Here is a 19,597-nt window from a genome sequence, read left to right on the forward strand (position 1 = left end):
AACATTTGCAAAAGATTGGAAGGTTTATTTTTTAATTAATTGATATGTCAAGTATTTTGCCTTTCCATCAAATGTGAGCAAAGGCAAAGGGGAATAACACTTTCAATTGCTTGTAATTTAAGCACTGGTTGAGGAATCTGAATCACTTGCGGGAAGTGGTTAGCAAGTTACACAGAGTGTGGTTATTTTAAGGTTCATGGACCTGCAGTGGGGGAGACAAATTAGACAAGGGTCCAAAACACTTTTATTTACTAATGACTTGGGCACTGTTAGATGGCTCTGCATTAAATTTTGGCAGAGACTTAGCAGGTTTAGCATGCTCTTAGTGGTATCTGTTTCATGCAGGCCCATTACTGGGTTGTGGAATGGAAAGATTTCAAAGTTAGAGTGAATAAGGCGTTAATCTTCTAATAAATTAGCACTGTTTGACGAATCCACAAAAAACACATCGGTATTTATTGGGTTAAGTTTATCTTGGTTATATCAAGTTTTGACCAGATCCATTGAGGGAGGAAATATATAATTGGCAGGGCAATTCTAGTTTAATTCACAAATAACGTTGGCGCTGCAGTTGGCAAATTTTAGCCTGGTGCAACGTCATGCTAGCCCTACAAACCAACCCCCACTGCACACAGCCAAAAGTGGTTGGGCGCAGAGCCTGGATCAAGGTGCAGAATGGATGCATAACAAACATGTAGTGGAGATTGGGTAGCTATGGCAGGTGCCTGGCCCTGAATGCAGCTCTTGCACTGGATAGACAAAGGCCATATGCCTCGAGCGTTGGGTGCAGGGCTTGGTGCACAGCGAAGGGTAGAAAATTGGGTAAATCATTTTAAAAAAAGTGAAATTCAGAAAAAAACAGTTAATTCGGAGTTATGTTTGAGGCTCCAACTCGTAACCCAATGAAATTCACCAGTTACATTTAATAACGCACAGAAGACATAACTCTATCGGCCTATTCTCCAGTTATCTCTTTTTTCATGGCAGCTAATTGTGAGTTAGCTGTGTGTGCTCTTAAATGTAACTGACGACTTTCAGTGATTTTATGCTTTTGAGCTTTAAACAAAACTTGTTTTTTTTTTTTACTATTTCTTCAGTAAATTGCTTATTACCAAAGGTTTCAAAATACACACTTTTTCCTGTGATTTGAAGGAGGATGAACTGAATGTATGGAGACTTGCTTGAAATCCATCTTAAAATAAATGTTTAACTGATCTTATCATCAAATGCTGCCTTTAAAACATCTTTAATTCAGACACATGGAAGAGCTAGTGTGCATCTTATAGTTGTCTATCACGGGTTAACGCAGTACTCGCGCCCAATTTTGTCGATTTTGTCTACTTATATACATATTTCATTACTTCAGAGAGACCGATTCAGAATAAATTTCCGGACTGTCTTTTAAGCAAAACTAAACTAATGTCACTCATCCTCTAGAGCACGGCATGGTTATCAAATGTTTTGGTTTTAGAAATGACCTCACTTGCTTAATAGTGCGCAGAAGTTTTCCATAGTTTGTGGTACCATTAGCGATCCTCCTTCCTTGACGTATATTTGAATCACTTGACATAGTATCCAAAACCTGTATTCAGGAAAATAAGCTGGTGCTCTTCCTCAGACACCATTGATCATAGACTTTTTATTTTTTTATTTATGCCCCTTGAGTATTGGAGATCTTGTGAGTTTTAGGTCTTCAATTTAGAATGTAATAAATGCAGTACAACCAACAACTCCCTTTGCATGGCCATCTGCTCGAGTAGTGGGTTCAATCCCTTAAAGTTGTCACCACACTCTTCTGTTTCACAAATTGTAGTCACTTACAAGTTGTTTCATCCCAGAAAGCAGTGCTGCCGTTTTTTTGTGCAATAAACGTGTGTGAAGAAACGATTGTTGACCGTTTTAAAAGGGATTGCGTTATAAACGATTTGTTACAGCACTGTTCCTTATCACATCTTTGCTTTCTTTATGCATGGAAATGCTGTATTTTCAAACTGCGCTACAGTATATAATGTCCCCTTTGCTGAGCACCTATGAAATGTCTTCTGTTACCACTGGAGCGCTCCAGGGAAATCATACTTTTAACACTTTTATTGCTCTCCACCCACCTCCTTGGAAGCCCCACTTCATCGTGGTAGAAGTAGATTTTCTCACATTGTTTTGAGACTTTTTGTGTTCTCTTTCTACGCAGGCTGCCTGTGAATTTATTAAAGCAAATGTCAACCCAAACAGCGTGGACTCCCTTTTCTATGCCGCACAGTCCAGCCAGGCCCTTTCTGCATGTGAGGTGAGAATAAAGTTTGGAATTTAAATCTGTATGTATGTTACATGACCCGCCACCCGGAAGGAAGAAAGAGAGACTATTAGGAGAAATAAACATGGCTCCCTGCAGAATGTTTGATATGAACTTGTAAAATTTCAGTGAGCATTCAGTATAAATGTTTTGATTTAGCAATTACTGGGGTCTTTTGTAGGCTATCTACTATTGAATGGGGGTTGATATGGTGGCGTAGCCGGCGAGGGGGTAGGGAGTTCATGGGTCGTAGGGCAAGTAATAAAACTAGCCCCTGCTCCCCTGCCCCTCCGGCCACCGAAAATTGCCAAGACAATATCTTCGGCATAGACCTCAACAGCTTCGGTCTTACATGTTGTCCCTAATTCCATCCGACCTTTGGCACTGACCACTTTGGCACAGAACCAAACAAGATTCATCTTAGCTTCGGCTCTGACCAAAGGACACTGGCCGACATCCCGGTGTGAAAAACCATGGATTCAACGTCTTGGGACCTTCAGCCACACCACCTCCTTTCGAACCCATTTTGGAGACCATGAGCACTCGTCAGCGCCGCTTCCACATCCTGGAGGGTACAGGGCCCATTATTTCTTCCTCCTCTGTCACTTTCAAAAGGAAGCTATCCTTTTAGGATGCTCTGGATACTTCACCACTTCCAGAGAAGACCAAGGCAAGGCTACCACCACTATTCACAAGTCTTTTTTTCTTCTCCTCCTCCTCTAACATCTTCACCACCACCTCACCCCTGCTTCTCTTCCACCCTCCCCATTCACCTGCTTCTCCTGTTGCAGGAGAGCTAATATCCCAGGGTTACCCTTTATTCACAGGGGTGATTTGGTGAGACACCTGCAGGACCCAGATCCATGGGACATGTATGACACTGATCCCTTGATTTCCACGGATCCGGGTTCATACCCCGCACAGCCCTCACCACCAGAGGATGCCACATCTTACCAGCTGGTAATAGCTCAACCAGTGGCTTTCCAGAATGTTGAGCTGCACAGGGACCCCACTGAGCAAGACATTCTTTTTGATACCCTAACGTCCACACATGGGATTTCCACTTCCTCCCCATGCTTCCTGGCATGCTTTGTCATGCAGACAAAACTTTTAAGGACCCAGTCCGCTCTAGGGTTATCACCCCAAGAGTAGACAAAAAATACAAAGATGCTCCCTCTAATCCACCTTACATAAAATCACAGGTCCCGCCAGATTTAATTGTAGCCACCACTACATGAAAACGGGCCAAAGGACTCTCCTCCCCAGACAAGGAGAGCAAAAAGATTTATGTTGCAGGTAAGAGTGACTGTGCAAGCAGCCAATCATTGACGTATCACCAACTCACAGGCTTTACTAGCGAGATATGATCGGGCTCACTAGGATGAGCGGGAGGAGTTCCTCCAGCATCTCCCAGATGTACACCATGAAAGGGGACAACAGATTGTCATAGAGAGGCAGACAATCAGTAGTAATTACATCAGCTGCGTGCGGTATCAACACCACCAACCTAGTAAGAACACATGCCTGGTTTCGATGCTCAGGTTTTAAACCAGAGGTACAACAAGCGGTCCTCAATATGCCCTTCGACAAGGAGCATCTTTTTGGCCCTCTAGTGGACTCCACCCTTGCAAAGCTGAAAAAATATAGACTCCGCAAAAGCCATTTGTGCTTTGCTGTCCCCCTTCCAAAGATCTACCTTGGTTAAAAACCAGCAAGCACAGAGGCCTCCACCTCTCAGCCAGCTTTCCAGTTCATACTCACAATATTTCTACAGAGGATCCTATAGAGGTAATAACACCTGAGGTAGAGGCAAGAGCGCCACCACCCGCACCTCTACATCATCATCGTCTAAACAGTGAGTACCTACGTCTTCTCACTCCCAACTCCATACCTGTTGAGGGACAACTTCAGTCTTTCTATTCTCAATGAGTCAACATCACTTCGAACCAGTGGGTACTTTCCGTTATCCAACATGGTTACTGTCAAGAAATCATTACCAATCCTCTAAACATTCCCCTCGCTGACAAGATCGCTCAAGAACACTATTTCTTCTCAAACAAGAGGTACAATCCCTTCTTCTCAAAGGGGCACTCAAACCAGTTTCAGCTACTAGAACAAGGAACAGGAGTATACTTCATATACTTCCTCATTCCCCCCCCAAAAAAGGCTCTCTAAGGCCTATTCAGGATCTAAGACCCTTAAACCACTACATTGTATCAAAACATATTCACATGTTACTCTTCAAGACCTTATCCCCTCTTACAACAGGGCGACTTTATGATGGCCCTAGAACTAAAGTACATCTACCTTAAAATCCCTGTCCACCGTGCACACCGCAAATATCTCAGATTTGTAATTGCAGGAAAGCACTACCAATTCAAGGTTTTCCCTTTCAGAGTCACCACAGCTCCCCGGGTCTTCACAAAGTGCTTAGCAGTAGTAGCAGCACGTCTCAGAAGACAAAAGGTACACTTATTGCCCTACCTAGACAACTAGCTCATCAGAGCCAGCACGCTACCACAATGACAAGGTCACACTATGATGACCTGGACCTTCTGCACACGTTCGGTTTCACACTCTGCTTTCTCAAATCCCACCTTCAATCTCTTCTGATACAGCCTTATCTAGGAGCTATTCTCAATGCAGAATTGGGGATAGCATACCCTAATCTGGCCCGTGTGCACAACTTTTCGTCTCTCCTCCCTCAGTTTCGAGAGAAGTCGTCATACTCGGTCACGACTGTGATACACCTGTTGGGGATGATGGCCTAATGCATTGCCATCGTTCCTCTTGCCAGAGCCCACATGTATCTTCTACAGCAGTGTCTATCTCGTCAGTGAGTGGAACACCACCAAACTGTTGAAAGCCTGTGCTTCAGATTATTCTGGCAACAGATGTGTCACACATAGTCTAAAGCGCTTATCTTCTCGAGACCTGTCGGTGCAGGGCTATTGGGATCCCCATCATCAATCCCTGCATATCAACTTCTTCAAGCTTTAGGCAATATTTCTTTATCACCTCTCTTGCCTTAGTCCTCGCAGACATTACAGCAATGTAATACCTTGAGGAACCAGGGGTCACTCCAATTGTCATAACTCTCAGACAGTATGGAAATGGGTTCTCCACTATCACTTTCACCCGGTGGCAATGTATCTCCCACTGACGGACAATGACTTTGTGAACCTCCTCAGCAGGATGCAGCAGCAAGTCCAAGAATGGGAACGCCACCCTTTAGTCCTTCAAAAATACTTCCAGAAGTAGGGAACACATCAAATAGATCTTTTTGCACAGCAGAACACAGAAAATGCCAAGACGTCCCCTCCAGGTACCCACACCCTCTATCAAAGGGCAATGCTCTGGATGAACTTGTCAGGGATATTTTCCACACATTTCTGCCTCTCCTTCTCATTTCATTTCTAGTTCGACGGATCAGGCAGACGTCTCTTGATCCTTATTGCTCCCACATGGGTGTGGCAGCCCTGGTTCACCACACTACTGGACCTCTCAGTAGTCCCCCACAAGAAGCTTCCCAACCGATCGACCTTCTCACTTAAAACCAAGGTCGGGTCAGACACCCAGACCCCAACTCTCTCTTTCTTGCCATATGACTCCTGAGGTCATAGTTTTTGGTTACTTAGGGCCATATGTACGAACACATTTTCCCATTGAGACAGAATGGGAAAAACCCTGTGCTTCATCTGGCCCTTAGATTTGCTTGCAGAATGTATAGACATTCTCAGAGAAGCTCGTATAACCACTACCAGACTATGTTATGCTGCAAATTGGAAACACTTTGTTTGCTACTGTCACCCCAAACACATTAATTCCATGAAAGCATGCCTATGTTTGCTACTTGCTCCAGCTACAAAAAGCAAAATTTAGCTTACACCTCAATTCGCTTACATCTCGCAGCTATAGCTGTATATCTACAAAACAGGCAAAATACATCCTTGTCTAGAGTCCCAGTGATTAAAGTATTCATTGAAGGCCTTAAACAGGTTATTCCACCAAGAAAGCCTCCTGCACCATCATGGAACCTCAATATTATCCTTACCATGCTCATTGGACCGCCTTCTGGGCCTCTTCATTCATATCCTCTTCAGTACCTCTCATGGAAATTGGCTTTTTTAGTTGCTATCACATTGGAAGAACTATTCTTCCAAATTCATAGGGACAAAGTGGTTCTTCGTACTAATCCAAAGTTCCTCCCTAAAGTGGTCTCTCAACTCCATATTAATCAATCCATTGCTTTACCAGTGTTCTTTCCGCAGCCTGACTCACTTGCCTGAAAAGCCCTTCACACTTTAGATGTTTAACATGCATTCATGTTCTACATTTATAGAACTAAATAATTTAGAAAGACGAAACAGCTCTTTGCAGCTTTCTCGCTACCTCATAAAGGCAATTCAGAAGCAGTAATGCTAGGTGGATATTAAAATGTGGTCAGACACTCTGGCACGAATAAAATAGACTCTATGGCTTTCCTTGGGAATATACCCATAATTTACATTTGTACGGCAGCTACATGGTCTACACCACATAAATTAACAAAACACTATTGTGTAGATGTACTAGCATGCCATCGAGCCAATGTTGGCCTAGAAGTATTAAGAACCTTTTACCAGTCAACTGCAACTCTCACAGGCTGTCCACTGCATTCATGAAGGGACTGCTTTACAGTCTGTCTGCACAGAGCATGAGTATCTGCTCTCACATGCCTTTGAACTGAAAATGTTACTTACCAAGTAAGCATCTGTTCATGACATGTAGTGATGTAGATTCACATGCGTTCTTCCTCCTCCACGGGCGCCTATGGCCATCTCAGTTACTTTTTACTTGCATATAGTTCTGCGTAGATATTTACATTTGCATGGCCATCTGCTTTTCTATACCTCCTCTACGTTCCTTTTCTCACCTGCCTGCGAGAAAACAATCTAACAAAAGAGTCAATTCCCATGTGCAGTATCACCGAGAAGGAGTCCCCACTTGATCCTGTGACTCAAAAGTACTTCTTCAAACACTAACTTTCTTGAGATATTATTGTGTAATCTGACTGTAGCACACCTTTGCCAATGAGGCAGTCCTAGGCAATGGCGGTACATAAATTATATGATTGTTGCAAAATAGAAGATGCTTATGCAAAGGAATATCAAGTGCTAAGTTTATGTATTATTTCCTGGGTGTCCTTTTTGTCTAACATTGCTGTTACCATGCACTGTATATCTCTTGTAATGTTTGCTTTTAAGCTAAACATGCTGATTTTGGGTATATGTTAAATTGAAATGAGTGGCTAACTTGATGTTCTTCATAAGAAGGTACTAACTGAAGGCCCGCAAACTTTACCAAAAGATGTCATAATCTTTAGGAGCCATGTCTAGGTGATTCCATCTTTCAGGCTCTCCTCTTGTTTGTTCTTTTGCCCTAGATTGACATTTCCAATGAAACGAGGGACCTCCTGCTTGCGGCTGTTAGTGAGGACTCTTCAGTAACACAGATCTACCATGCTGTTGCAGCTCTGAGTGGCTTCAAGCTTCCACTGGCTTCTCAGGAAGTAGTCAGTGCACTTACAACTCGTCTTAGCAAAGAAGAGAATGTCTTGGCGTAAGTTTACTTAAAAAAATAATATTCATGTAGCTGCTATACTCTGTTCCCGAGTCATTTGTTTTGCTCTTTTACACTTGAACTAATAATAATTGTAAATGTGTTAAGCATACTCCAGCCCTCCAGTTTTTTTTAAGCAACTCCCATAATAATGTCTGGAATCCTGTCCTATTTATGAAAATCAGTTACACCTCTTTGTATGTCTTGAACCTGCCTTTCCGTACACCAAGTGGTACAGACCATTTCAGACTGACACCATGTATAACCACCCTAATAAACTGTAGTGCGTGATGTCCTTAGAACATACCCCTACAGGGGGACTTTCAGATTACAATACGGTAAAGTATTGAGGTGTCTTTTCAATCATGTTAATTATGATGCCAGTATATATTGAGAAATGACTGTTCTCAAGGCGTACACGAATGTCCCAACAAATCCATAATGGACAATGGAAAAAATGCTTACCTGCAAAACCGGAGCTTCACCATGGATAGGATATCTTTGTTTAATTTGCAAACAACAGTCACTCCTCCCTGATAGAACTAATGGAACGAAAGCAGAATTGTTAACTATAAGTCATACACTCTTTATGAGATTCTCAAAATAAACTGATTGACCAACTGCCATCACAGTACTGTTGGGCTTTAGAGCTCCTTGACTTCCTAAAAGCTGCAGTTAAAGCGTTGTTTCCTTCTATAGAGGCTGTGTGCTTAGGGGTATGTCATAAGAAATGTGCTTACAAACTGTGAGCTTCATTGGTGTGTCAGCTAGAGGGCATTTTAAAATAAGATGCCTGCCTCATTAGGCTTAGACGCAGATGTCCCCTGCCTACTTAATGATGAAATAAAAAAATATTGTACAAAAAGGGAAGTTGAGATCAGCTGACATCGGTTCCCTGTACTCTCCACTTTTCAACAGACTAAAAATCAGTAAATGAAAGCTTTGGAATGTAGGGGTTATCCTTCTATAATCGACTCACACTACTTTTTGGGTAGGTCCCCACAACTGTAGAGCAGGTAAGTTTAAGGAAATTAATCATTACTTAATCCTCTGTTTTGCTGTTGGATCAGGTGACATTTTTCTGTACCAATAACAGCCCTAGAGGTAGTACTTTCGTTTTGAGCACATAGAGCTAAATTCCCTGGCTATCATTACTGACTTATTAAAAAAAAAAACAATGCGTTATCAGTATTGTCCATTTTTAGGGTCGAGCCTGCGTTGCATGCGCTCGCGCATGCGTTTAGCAGGGAGACTCTTTTGTATTTAGAAAAGGGCTCGGTGCCCTGTCAACTTCACCTCAGTGTTTTTTATTGGTTCGTGGGCTTCCCTAATAAAATCTGCTTGCTTTCATTAGTCGAAGGCACGCATACGTCATGCCTTTTCCGGTGGCTAGCCCTCCTCGAGCGAAGCGACCAAGTACAGAAAACATGCGAGGCTCGCAGTTTTCCATCGGGCTCGTGGACTTTTTTTTCTCTAATTTACGAGCCCGATCTCACTTGGCAGAAGTCGAGCGCTTTTCATACTTGATTTCACTTTTTCGGGTTATGTACATAAATGCACTTTTGCCCGATAGGTGAAAAGTCAGGTTAAGAGTTTACAACGCGATCAGCTCTAACATGAGCAAACGCGAGACCCGATGCATTGTAAATGCTTGTTATTATTGTTACGATAGGTCTCCTTTTTTGAATTGCCTATCCTAACCCTCTTTTCATAGTGTATAGGTTTACTATTGACACAGGCAAATTAATTTTCCTTAGTCACTACCGCTACCTACCGGGTGTTTTGTGTGGCGTCTAACAATTATTCTATGCATAATGTGATTGTGAGACCAAATGAATTTTTTTTTGTTCCAAGGACCGGGTGCAAGTACTCGTGTGGACCTGACTTTTCCTTCAATTCCTTATTGCTGTCACATGGATCATATTTCAGTGCGAATCTTATTAAGGACCTCGGCTATCTCAGAATGTATCTTTTTATGTGTCAAATGCTTTTAGTTTCTTTTTTCCTGGTGGGGCTGTCACATTTTACCGGTTGATAAGAAATTATTTTGACATCTCTTGACCTTGTTCCAAAAATGAAACACTTTTGTTCACTCCAAAGTATTTTGTGTCAGATGTCAACCACTTCAGAATGCAACCTGCCAGTCATTAAACTTAACTTCACGCATTTCACCAGTTACTTGTTTAATCTTGGAGCAAGTTTTTGTGTACTGTATTTTATTTTAAAGCTTATGAATGTGTCTCTGTTATCTCGCTTCATGACTATCTTTATCTATATACATATATATAATAATTACCCAATGGCGGTGGCCGTTAAGATGCCCATAGTTAGGACCACTTTTCTATAGGAATTTTTTTGTTTTGTTTTCCTAATGACTTTGGCGGCGTTTGATGAATCTTCACGAAGCTTTAAAAATAAACGTTCTTACATCTCCGCACCTAAATGGAAATGTTAAGCAGGATTCGTCATGCAGGGGCCGAGAAAAAAGGGTGGGACCCAAAATGTGATTTTCCTATTAATTTTCCATAGGAACATTTGGCAGAAAGTTAGACTCGGTCCAAAAAGAGTTTTTTTGTGATTTGGCGTAATTCCTTACAGTAGTTTTTGAGCAAATAATGTTCAAAAGCTGTGTATATATCATGTCAGGGAGGATGCCTGGACGAGCCAAATCTCAAGCTAAGTTGTGGTTGTCTGCTATCACATCAACCAGGATGTGGCAGCAGCCATCGTAAGACTCCGGGACTCTGTTCAGAGTCATAACATTGAACTAAAAATATATTTTTTTTTAAAAAAGGGGGGAGGGCATGTGGGGCCGGTATTTAATTTTTGTTTTAAAGAAACCAAAACTTTAAAATTTTCTGCAAGCTCACACTACGTTAAAAAAACTTGGGTGGTCCCCAGGGCTGTGGGTTGGGGGAGGTTGGTTCAAAATCATTGTTTGGTGGAGGGGGCACGTGACTCCCATCCCTCAACCTCTGAGAGGCCCCAGGGATTCCATCTGCAGGGGCCGATGTGAAAATAAGGGTAGCACAGCTACCCTCCCCAAACCTTATTCACCCCTGGGAACCCCGTCCCCCAGGGCTAAATTGTATATTAAAAGAGGAGGGGGACCACCATCTCCTGATCCAAACTGTACTTCAAAGGGAGTGGAACCCACACGGTCACCCTCCCTGATCCTCTTATGACGACAGGGACCAAATCCTCTGGGGCTGACTTCTCAGACTGTGTCCCGGGAAGCCCACCTTGGGCTGCAGTAGTTAACCTACCTGCCTCAGTGCAGGCAGGGAAACATATATTTGCTCCCACCCAGCTGCAGCAATTTTTAATCTCCCGCCGGGCAGGAGCACATATGCCTTCCCTTCTGGCAGGGGCGCGGGCAGAAGAAACATGTCTCTTTACACTCGGCGAGAGCTTCTAAAAATGCTCCCACTAGGTGGGAGCAGAATCCTCTTTCGCTTCCCATGCTCTTCCGGACAGGGAAACACATATTGCTCCTGCCTGGTGGGAGCAAACAAAATGCCGGCTCCCTCAGCATGTCGGGAGCCAGATGGGGCAGCGGGGACCCTGGGGCTCCCCCCACAGCCTCCGTCTTGCTGTTTTGTGTGGGCACCCACTTAAAAGAAATTTCCCTCGGGGATGAGATACCCAGGACCTACTAAGGCATGGGTATCTGCCTTAGGCAGATACCATGTGGTCCCCCCCACCCTTTTTTATGGCATTTGGTCTTCCGAGATTGGGTCCCTGTGGCCAATTAAGGCTCGGTGGGGGGCGACTTTCCACCTCCTTTTATTTGCTTATTTTAATGAAATAAAAAGGCCTAGAGCCATGGGTCCCTGGGGCCCAAAGCACAACCAAACTGGGTTGGCTTTTTATGTGTAGTAACAATAGATCACTAAAATTAAAAAATAAATAAATACAACTTCACTGAAAAAGCAAAGGTTAGAGTAACGTTATAGTTAGTTCAGTAACTATATCTCTTGCCCTCGCCATGCACTGCTAATTACCCCACATATTACGTCACTCATAACATATGTTATGCCATCATTGATAATGTCACTGCAGTATTTGTAATGACATTGATGCAAAAACGTTTTATGGCACACAGTGGTCTTTGTCACTGTGTTGTTATAGTTCAGGTGCAGGATCCACTAAAAAGGCATCGTTTGATTTGTCTATAACTTTTGACGCCGAGAATAGATTTTCACAAAATTTGGCAGCTTACTCGCTTAGTCAGCAAAAGGTGAGGTGTGCCAATGTGCTTTTATTTTTTGTATCAATTTATCCAGAAGTCTTTGAGATATTAGTCTTTAATAAAGTTAGGATGCGGGCTATAAAGAATTATGTTTTGTGTATCTCTGCCATCATGACTCTTAATTCCTCTCGGCCACATTTAAAAAAATTTTTTTAGCCATGTGATTAGCTGTGTAAGAGCTCTAATATTGTTTTAGTCTGCCATGACTCGCGGATTTTCCAACAGTGGAAACACTTTTTTTTTTTTTTTTTTAAATCATGGGGTGGAGTTGACTGAGGAGCTCATTCCAGGGCAGTGCTGATGGCTAACCAGAGTCCTGGAAAACTCAAATTCCATACCAGAAGAAAATGTCAAAATCGGTGCATGATTATTGATTAACAAAAGAATTGAGTCACACGCGCAACCATTTTAGTTGCTGGAATACACAGACATTTGTTGGTTGTCTCTCAAATCATTTCAGACTCAGGAGTTCTGATTTAAAAAATAAAACAAGTGCAAAGGACAACAGTTTGACAAGTGTCTGACTGCCAGCAAAGACCAGGCTCTAAACCCCCATCCCCTCCTGTGCATCCTTAACGGTTGTGCACTGTGGGGGTAGGCTATAGGTAGGAGGGAGGGCTCTGGGACTAGCTGCAGGCCTGGTCCTACACCCAACACCTGTACTGCATGGGTAACAACTGTGTGCACCTTGTTTTAGCTGACCTCAGAGGGCTCTGTGTAGAGCCTGGCTGCGTGTCAGATCCTCACCCCAACCGCTCCTGCACTTGGCAAAAGGCCATACACTGCGGGGTGAGCTGATGGCACTGGTTAAGGTACAGGGAGTGGCTATAGTGCTGGTCTTGCACCTAAAATTTGCTCAGCACGGCCAAAGTAGTGCACTGTGACTGTTACTGATAGGCCATGTGTAGGAAGTTGGCTCTGTATGTGCTATTTCAAAGTAAGGAATAGCATGCACAGAGTCCAAGGGTTCCCCTTAGAGGTAAAATAGTGGTAAAAAGAGATAATACTAATGCTCTATTTTGTGGTAGTGTGGTCGAGCAGTAGGCTTATCCAAGGAGTAGTGTTAAGCATTTGTTGTACATACACATAGACAATAAATGAGGTACACACACTCAGAGACAAATCCAGCCAATGGGTTTTGTTATAGAAAAATATATTTTCTTAGTTTATTTTAAGAACCACAGGTTCAAATTTAACATGTAATATCTTGTTTGAAAGGTATTGCAGGTAAGTACATTAGGAACTTTGAATCATTTCAATTGCATGTATACTTTTCAAGTTATTCACAAATAGCTATTTAAAAAGTGGACACAGTGCAATTTTCACAGTTCCTGGGGGAGGTAAGTTTTTGTTAGTTTTACCAGGTAAGTAAGACACTTACAGGGTTCAGTTCTTGGTCCAAGGTAGCCCACCGTTGGGGGTTCAGAGCAACCCCAAAGTTACCACACCAGCAGCTCAGGGCCGGTCAGGTGCAGAGTTCAAAGTGGTGCCCAAAACGCATAGGCTTCAATGGAGAGAAGGGGGTGCCCCGGTTCCAGTCTGCCAGCAGGTAAGTACCCGCGTCTTCGGAGGGCAGACCAGGGGGGTTTTGTAGGGCACCGGGGGGGACACAAGCCCACACAGAAATTTCACCCTCAGCGGCGCGGGGGTGGCCGGGTGCAGTGTTAGAACAAGCGTCGGGTTCGCAATGGAAGTCAATGAGAGATCAAGGGATCTCTTCAGCGCTGCAGGCAGGCAAGGGGGGGCTTCCTCGGGGAAACCTCCACTTGGGCAAGGGAGAGGGACTCCTGGGGGTCACTTCTCCAGTGAAAGTCCGGTCCTTCAGGTCCTGGGGGCTGCGGGTGCAGGGTCTTTTCCAGGCGTCGGGACTTAGGTTTCAGAGAGTCGCGGTCAGGGGAAGCCTCGGGATTCCCTCTGCAGGCGGCGCTGTGGGGGCTCAGGGGGGACAGGTTTTGGTACTCACAGTCGTAGAGTAGTCCGGGGGTCCTCCCTGAGGTGTTGGTTCTCCACCAGCCGAGTCGGGGTCGCCGGGTGCAGTGTTGCAAGTCTCACGCTTCTTGCGGGGAGATTGCAGGGTTCTTTAAAGCTGCTCCTTTGGATAAAGTTGCAGTCTTTTTGGAGCAGGTCCGCTGTCCTCGGGAGTTTCTTGTCTTCGTCGAAGCATGGCAGTCCTCAGAGGATGCAGAGGTCGCTGGTCCCTTTTGGAAGGCGTCGCTGGAGCAGAGTTCTTTGGAAGGCAGGAGACAGGCCGGTGAGTTTCTGGAGCCAAGGCAGTTGTTGTCTTCTGGTCTTCCTCTGCAGGGGTTTTTCAGCTAGGCAGTCCTTCTTCTTGTAGTTGCAGGAATCTAATTTTCTAGGGTTCAGGGTAGCCCTTAAATACTAAATTTAAGGGCGTGTTTAGGTCTGGGGGGTTAGTAGCCAATGGCTACTAGCCCTGAGGGTGGGTACACCCTCTTTGTGCCTCCTCCCAAGGGGAGGGGGTCACAATCCTAACCCTATTGGGGGAATCCTCCATCTGCAAGATGGAGGATTTCTAAAAGTTAGTCACCTCAGCTCAGGACACCTTAGGGGCTGTCCTGACTGGCCAGTGACTCCTCCTTGTTATTCTCATTATTTTCTCCGGCCTTGCCGCCAAAAGTGGGGGCCGGAGGGGGCGGGCAACTCCACTAGCTGGAGTGTCCTGCGGTGCTGTGACAAAGGGGTGAGCCTTTGAGGCTCACCGCCAGGTGTTACAGCTCCTGCCTGGGGGAGGTGTTAGCATCTCCACCCAGTGCAGGCTTTGTTACTGGCCTCAGAGTGACAAAGGCACTCTCCCCATGGGGCCAGCAACATGTCTCTAGTGTGGCAGGCTGCTGGAACTAGTCAGCCTACACAGACAGTCGGTTAAGTTTCAGGGGGCACCTCTAAGGTGCCCTCTGGGGTGTATTTTGCAATAAAATGTACACTGGCATCAGTGTGCATTTATTGTGCTGAGAAGTTTGACACCAAATGTAGGAAGTTGGCTCTGTATGTGCTATTTCAAAGTAAGGAATAGCATGCACAGAGTCCAAGGGTTCCCCTTAGAGGTAAAATAGTGGTAAAAATAGATAATACTAATGCTCTATTTTGTGGTAGTGTGGTCGAGCAGTAGGCTTATCCAAGGAGTAGTGTTAAGCACTTGTTGTACATACACGTAGACAATAAATGAGGTACACACACTCAGAGACAAATCCAGCCAATAGGTTTTGTATAGAAAAATATCTTTTCTTAGTTTATTTTAAGAACCACAGGTTCAAACTCTACATGTAATATCTCATTTGAAAGGTATTGCAGGTAAGTACTTTAGGAACTTTAAATCATAAAAATTGCATGTATACTTTTCAAGTTATTGACAAATAGCTGTTTTAAAAGTGGACACTTAGTGCAATTTTCACAGTTCCTGGGGGAGGTAAGTTTTTGTTAGTTTTACCAGGTAAGTAAGACACTTACAGGGTTCAGTTCTTGGTCCAAGGTAGCCCACCGTTGGGGGTTCAGAGCAACCCCAAAGTCACCACACCAGCAGCTCAGGGCCGGTCAGGTGCAGAGTTCAAAGTGGTGCCCAAAACACATAGGCTAGAATGGAGAGAAGGGGGTGCCCCGGTTCCGGTCTGCTTGCAGGTAAGTACCCGCGTCTTCGGAGGGCAGACCAGGGGGGTTTTGTAGGGCACCGGGGGGGGACACAAGTCCACACAGAAATTTCACCCTCAGCAGCGCGGGGGCGGCCGGGTGCAGTGTAGAAACAGGCGTCGGGTTCGCAATGTTAGTCTATGAGAGATCTCGGGATCTCTTCAGCGCTGCAGGCAGGCAAGGGGGGGATTCCTCGGGGAAACCTCCACTTGGGCAAGGGAGAGGGACTCCTGGGGGTCACTTCTCCAGTGAAAGTCCGGTCCTTCAGGTCCTGGGGGCTGCGGGTGCAGGGTCTCTCCCAGGCGTCGGGACTTTAGGTTCAAAGAGTCGCGGTCAGGGGAAGCCTCGGGATTCCCTCTGCAGGCGGCGCTGTGGGGGCTCAGGGGGGACAGGTTTTGGTACTCACAGTCTTAGAGTAGTCCTGGGGTCCCTCCTGAGGTGTTGGATCGCCACCAGCCGAGTCGGGGTCGCCGGGTGCAGTGTTGCAAGTCTCACGCTTCTTGCGGGGAGCTTGCAGGGTTCTTTAAAGCTGCTGGAAACAAAGTTGCAGCTTTTCTTGGAGCAGGTCCGCTGTCCTCGGGAGTTTCTTGTCTTTTCGAAGCAGGGGCAGTCCTCAGAGGATGTCGAGGTCGCTGGTCCCTTTGGAAGGCGTCGCTGGAGCAGGATCTTTGGAAGGCAGGAGACAGGCCGGTGAGTTTCTGGAGCCAAGGCAGTTGTCGTCTTCTGGTCTTCCTCTGCAGGGGTTTTCAGCTAGGCAGTCCTTCTTCTTGTAGTTGCAGGAATCTAATTTTCTAGGGTTCAGGGTAGCCCTTAAATACTAAATTTAAGGGCGTGTTTAGGTCTGGGGGGTTAGTAGCCAATGGCTACTAGCCCTGAGGGTGGGTACACCCTCTTTGTGCCTCCTCCCAAGGGGAGGGGGTCACAATCCTAACCCTATTGGGGGAATCCTCCATCTGCAAGATGGAGGATTTCTAAAAGTTAGAGTCACCTCAGCTCAGGACACCTTAGGGGCTGTCCTGACTGGCCAGTGACTCCTCCTTGTTTTTCTCATTATTTTCTCCGGCCTTGCCGCCAAAAGTGGGGCCTGGCCGGAGGGGGCGGGCAACTCCACTAGCTGGAGTGTCCTGCTGGGTTGGCACAAAGGAGGTGAGCCTTTGAGGCTCACCGCCAGGTGTGACAATTCCTGCCTGGGGGAGGTGTTAGCATCTCCACCCAGTGCAGGCTTTGTTACTGGCCGCAGAGTGACAAAGGCACTCTCCCCATGGGGCCAGCAACATGTCTCGGTTTGTGGCAGGCTGCTAAAACTAGTCAGCCTACACAGATAGTCGGTTAAGTTTCAGGGGGCACCTCTAAGGTGCCCTCTGTGGTGTATTTTACAATAAAATGTACACTGGCATCAGTGTGCATTTATTGTGCTGAGAAGTTTGATACCAAACTTCCCAGTTTTCAGTGTAGCCATTATGGTGCTGTGGAGTTCGTGTTTGACAGACTCCCAGACCATATACTCTTATGGCTACCCTGCACTTACAATGTCTAAGGTTTTGTTTAGACACTGTAGGGGTACCATGCTCATGCACTGGTACCCTCACCTATGGTATAGTGCACCCTGCCTTAGGGCTGTAAGGCCTGCTAGAGGGGTGGCTTACCTATACTGCATAGGCAGTGAAAGGCTGGCATGGCACCCTGAGGGGAGTGCCATGTCGACTTACTCGTTTTGTCCTCACTAGCACACACAAGCTGGCAAGCAGTGTGTCTGTGCTGAGTGAGAGGTCTCCAGGGTGGCATAAGACATGCTGCAGCCCTTAGAGACCTTCCTTGGCATCAGGGCCCTTGGTACTAGAAGTACCAGTTACAAGGGACTTATCTGGATGCCAGGGTCTGCCAATTGTGGATACAAAAGTACAGGTTAGGGAAAGAACACTGGTGCTGGGGCCTGGTTAGCAGGCCTCAGCACACTTTCAATTGTAAACATAGCATCAGCAAAGGCAAAAAGTCAGGGGGCAACCATGCCAAGGAGGCATTTCCTTACACAACCCCCCCCCAAACGAAAGAGAATGAGACTAACCTTTCCCAAGAGAGTCTTAATTTTCTAAGTGGAAGAACCTGGAAAGGCCATCTGCATTGGCATGGGCAGTCCCAGGTCTGTGTTCCACTATAAAGTCCATTCCCTGTAGGGAGATGGACCACCTCAACAGTTTAGGATTTTCACCTTTCATTTGCATCAGCCATTTGAGAGGTCTGTGGTCAGTTTGAACTAGGAAGTGAGTCCCAAAGAGGTATGGTCTCAGCTTCTTCAGGGACCAAACCACAGCAAAGGCCTCCCTCTCAATGGCACTCCAACGCTGCTCCCTGGGGAGTAACCTCCTGCTAATGAAAGCAACAGGCTGGTCAAGGCCATCATCATTTGTTTGGGACAAAACTGCCCCTATCCCATGTTCAGAGGCATCAGTCTGCACAATGAACTGCTTAGAATAATCTGGAGCTTTTAGAACTGGTGCTGAGCACATTGCCTGTTTCAGGGTGTCAAAGGCCTGTTGGCATTCCACAGTCCAGTTCACTTTCTTGGGCATTTTCTTGGAGGTGAGTTCAGTGAGGGCTGTCACAATGGATCCATATCCCTTCACAAACCTCCTGTAATACCCAGTCAAGCCAAGGAATGCCCTGACTTGAGTCTGGGTTTTTGGAGCTACCCAGTCCAGAATAGTCTGGATCTTGGGTTGGAGTGGCTGAACTTGGCCTCCACCTACAAGGTGTCCCAAGTAAACCACAGTTCCCTGCCCTATCTGGCATTTGGATGCCTTGATAGAGAGGCCTGCAGATTGCAGAGCCTTCAAAACCTTCCTCAGGTGGACCAGGTGATCCTGCCAGGTGGAGCTAAAGACAGCAATATCATCCAGATAAGCTGTGCTAAAGGACTCCAAGCCAGCAAGGACTTGATTCACCAACCTTTGGAAGGTGGCAGGGGCATTCTTTAAACCAAAGGGCATAACAGTAAACTGATAATGCCCATCAGGTGTGGAGAATGCTGTCTTTTCTTTTGCTCCAGGTGCCATTTTTATTTGCCAGTACCCTGCTGTCAAGTCAAAGGTACTTAGAAATTTGGCAGCCCCTAATTTATCAATGAGCTCATCAGCTCTTGGAATTGGATGGGCATCTGTCTTGGTGACAGAATTGAGCCCTCTGTAGTCCACACAAAACCTCATCTCTTTCTTTCCATCTTTGGTGTGAGGTTTGGGGACTAAGACCACTGGGCTAGCCCAGGGGCTGTCAGAGCGCTCAATTACTCCCAATTCCAGCATCTTGTGGACTTCCACCTTGATGCTTTCTTTAACATGGTCAGATTGTCTAAAGATTTTGTTCTTGACAGGCATGCTGTCTCCTGTGTCCACATCATGGGTACACAGGTGTGTCTGACCAGGGGTTAAGGAGAAGAGTTCAGGAAACTGTTGTAGGACTCTCCTACAATCAGCTTGCTGTTGGCCAGAGAGGGTGTCTGAGTAGATCACTCCATCTACTGTGCCATCTTTTGGGTCTGATGACAGAAGATCAGGGAGAGGTTCACTCTCTGCCTCCTGATCCTCATCTGTTACCATCAACAGATTGACATCAGCCCTGTCGTGGAAGAGCTTAAGGCGGTTTACATGGATCACCCTCTTGGGGCTCCTGCTTGTGCCCAGGTCCACCAGGTAGGTGACGTGACTCTTCCTTTCTAGTACTGGGTAAGGGCCACTCCATTTGTCCTGGAGTGCCCTGGGAGCCACAGGCTCCAGAACCCAGACTTTCTGCCCTGGTTGGAACTCAACCAGTGC

At 45.6% G+C, this 19,597-nt stretch overlaps 1 protein-coding gene across 2 annotated transcripts in view; it reads left to right on the forward strand.

Moving 5' to 3' along the window:
• Nucleotides 1-19,597, forward strand: part of RPN2 (ribophorin II) — a 214,058-nt gene that overhangs the window by 34,670 nt on the left and 159,791 nt on the right. For both annotated transcript variants that reach the window (XM_069243724.1, XM_069243725.1), the window contains exons 3-4: nt 2,189-2,284; nt 7,716-7,891. In XM_069243724.1, coding sequence (XP_069099825.1) covers nt 2,189-2,284; nt 7,716-7,891 — 272 coding nt within the window. The remainder of the gene's footprint in view (nt 1-2,188; nt 2,285-7,715; nt 7,892-19,597) is intronic.

Source organism: Pleurodeles waltl, chromosome 7, assembly GCF_031143425.1.
Source record: "Pleurodeles waltl isolate 20211129_DDA chromosome 7, aPleWal1.hap1.20221129, whole genome shotgun sequence".
Lineage (NCBI taxonomy): Eukaryota > Metazoa > Chordata > Amphibia > Caudata > Salamandridae > Pleurodeles > Pleurodeles waltl.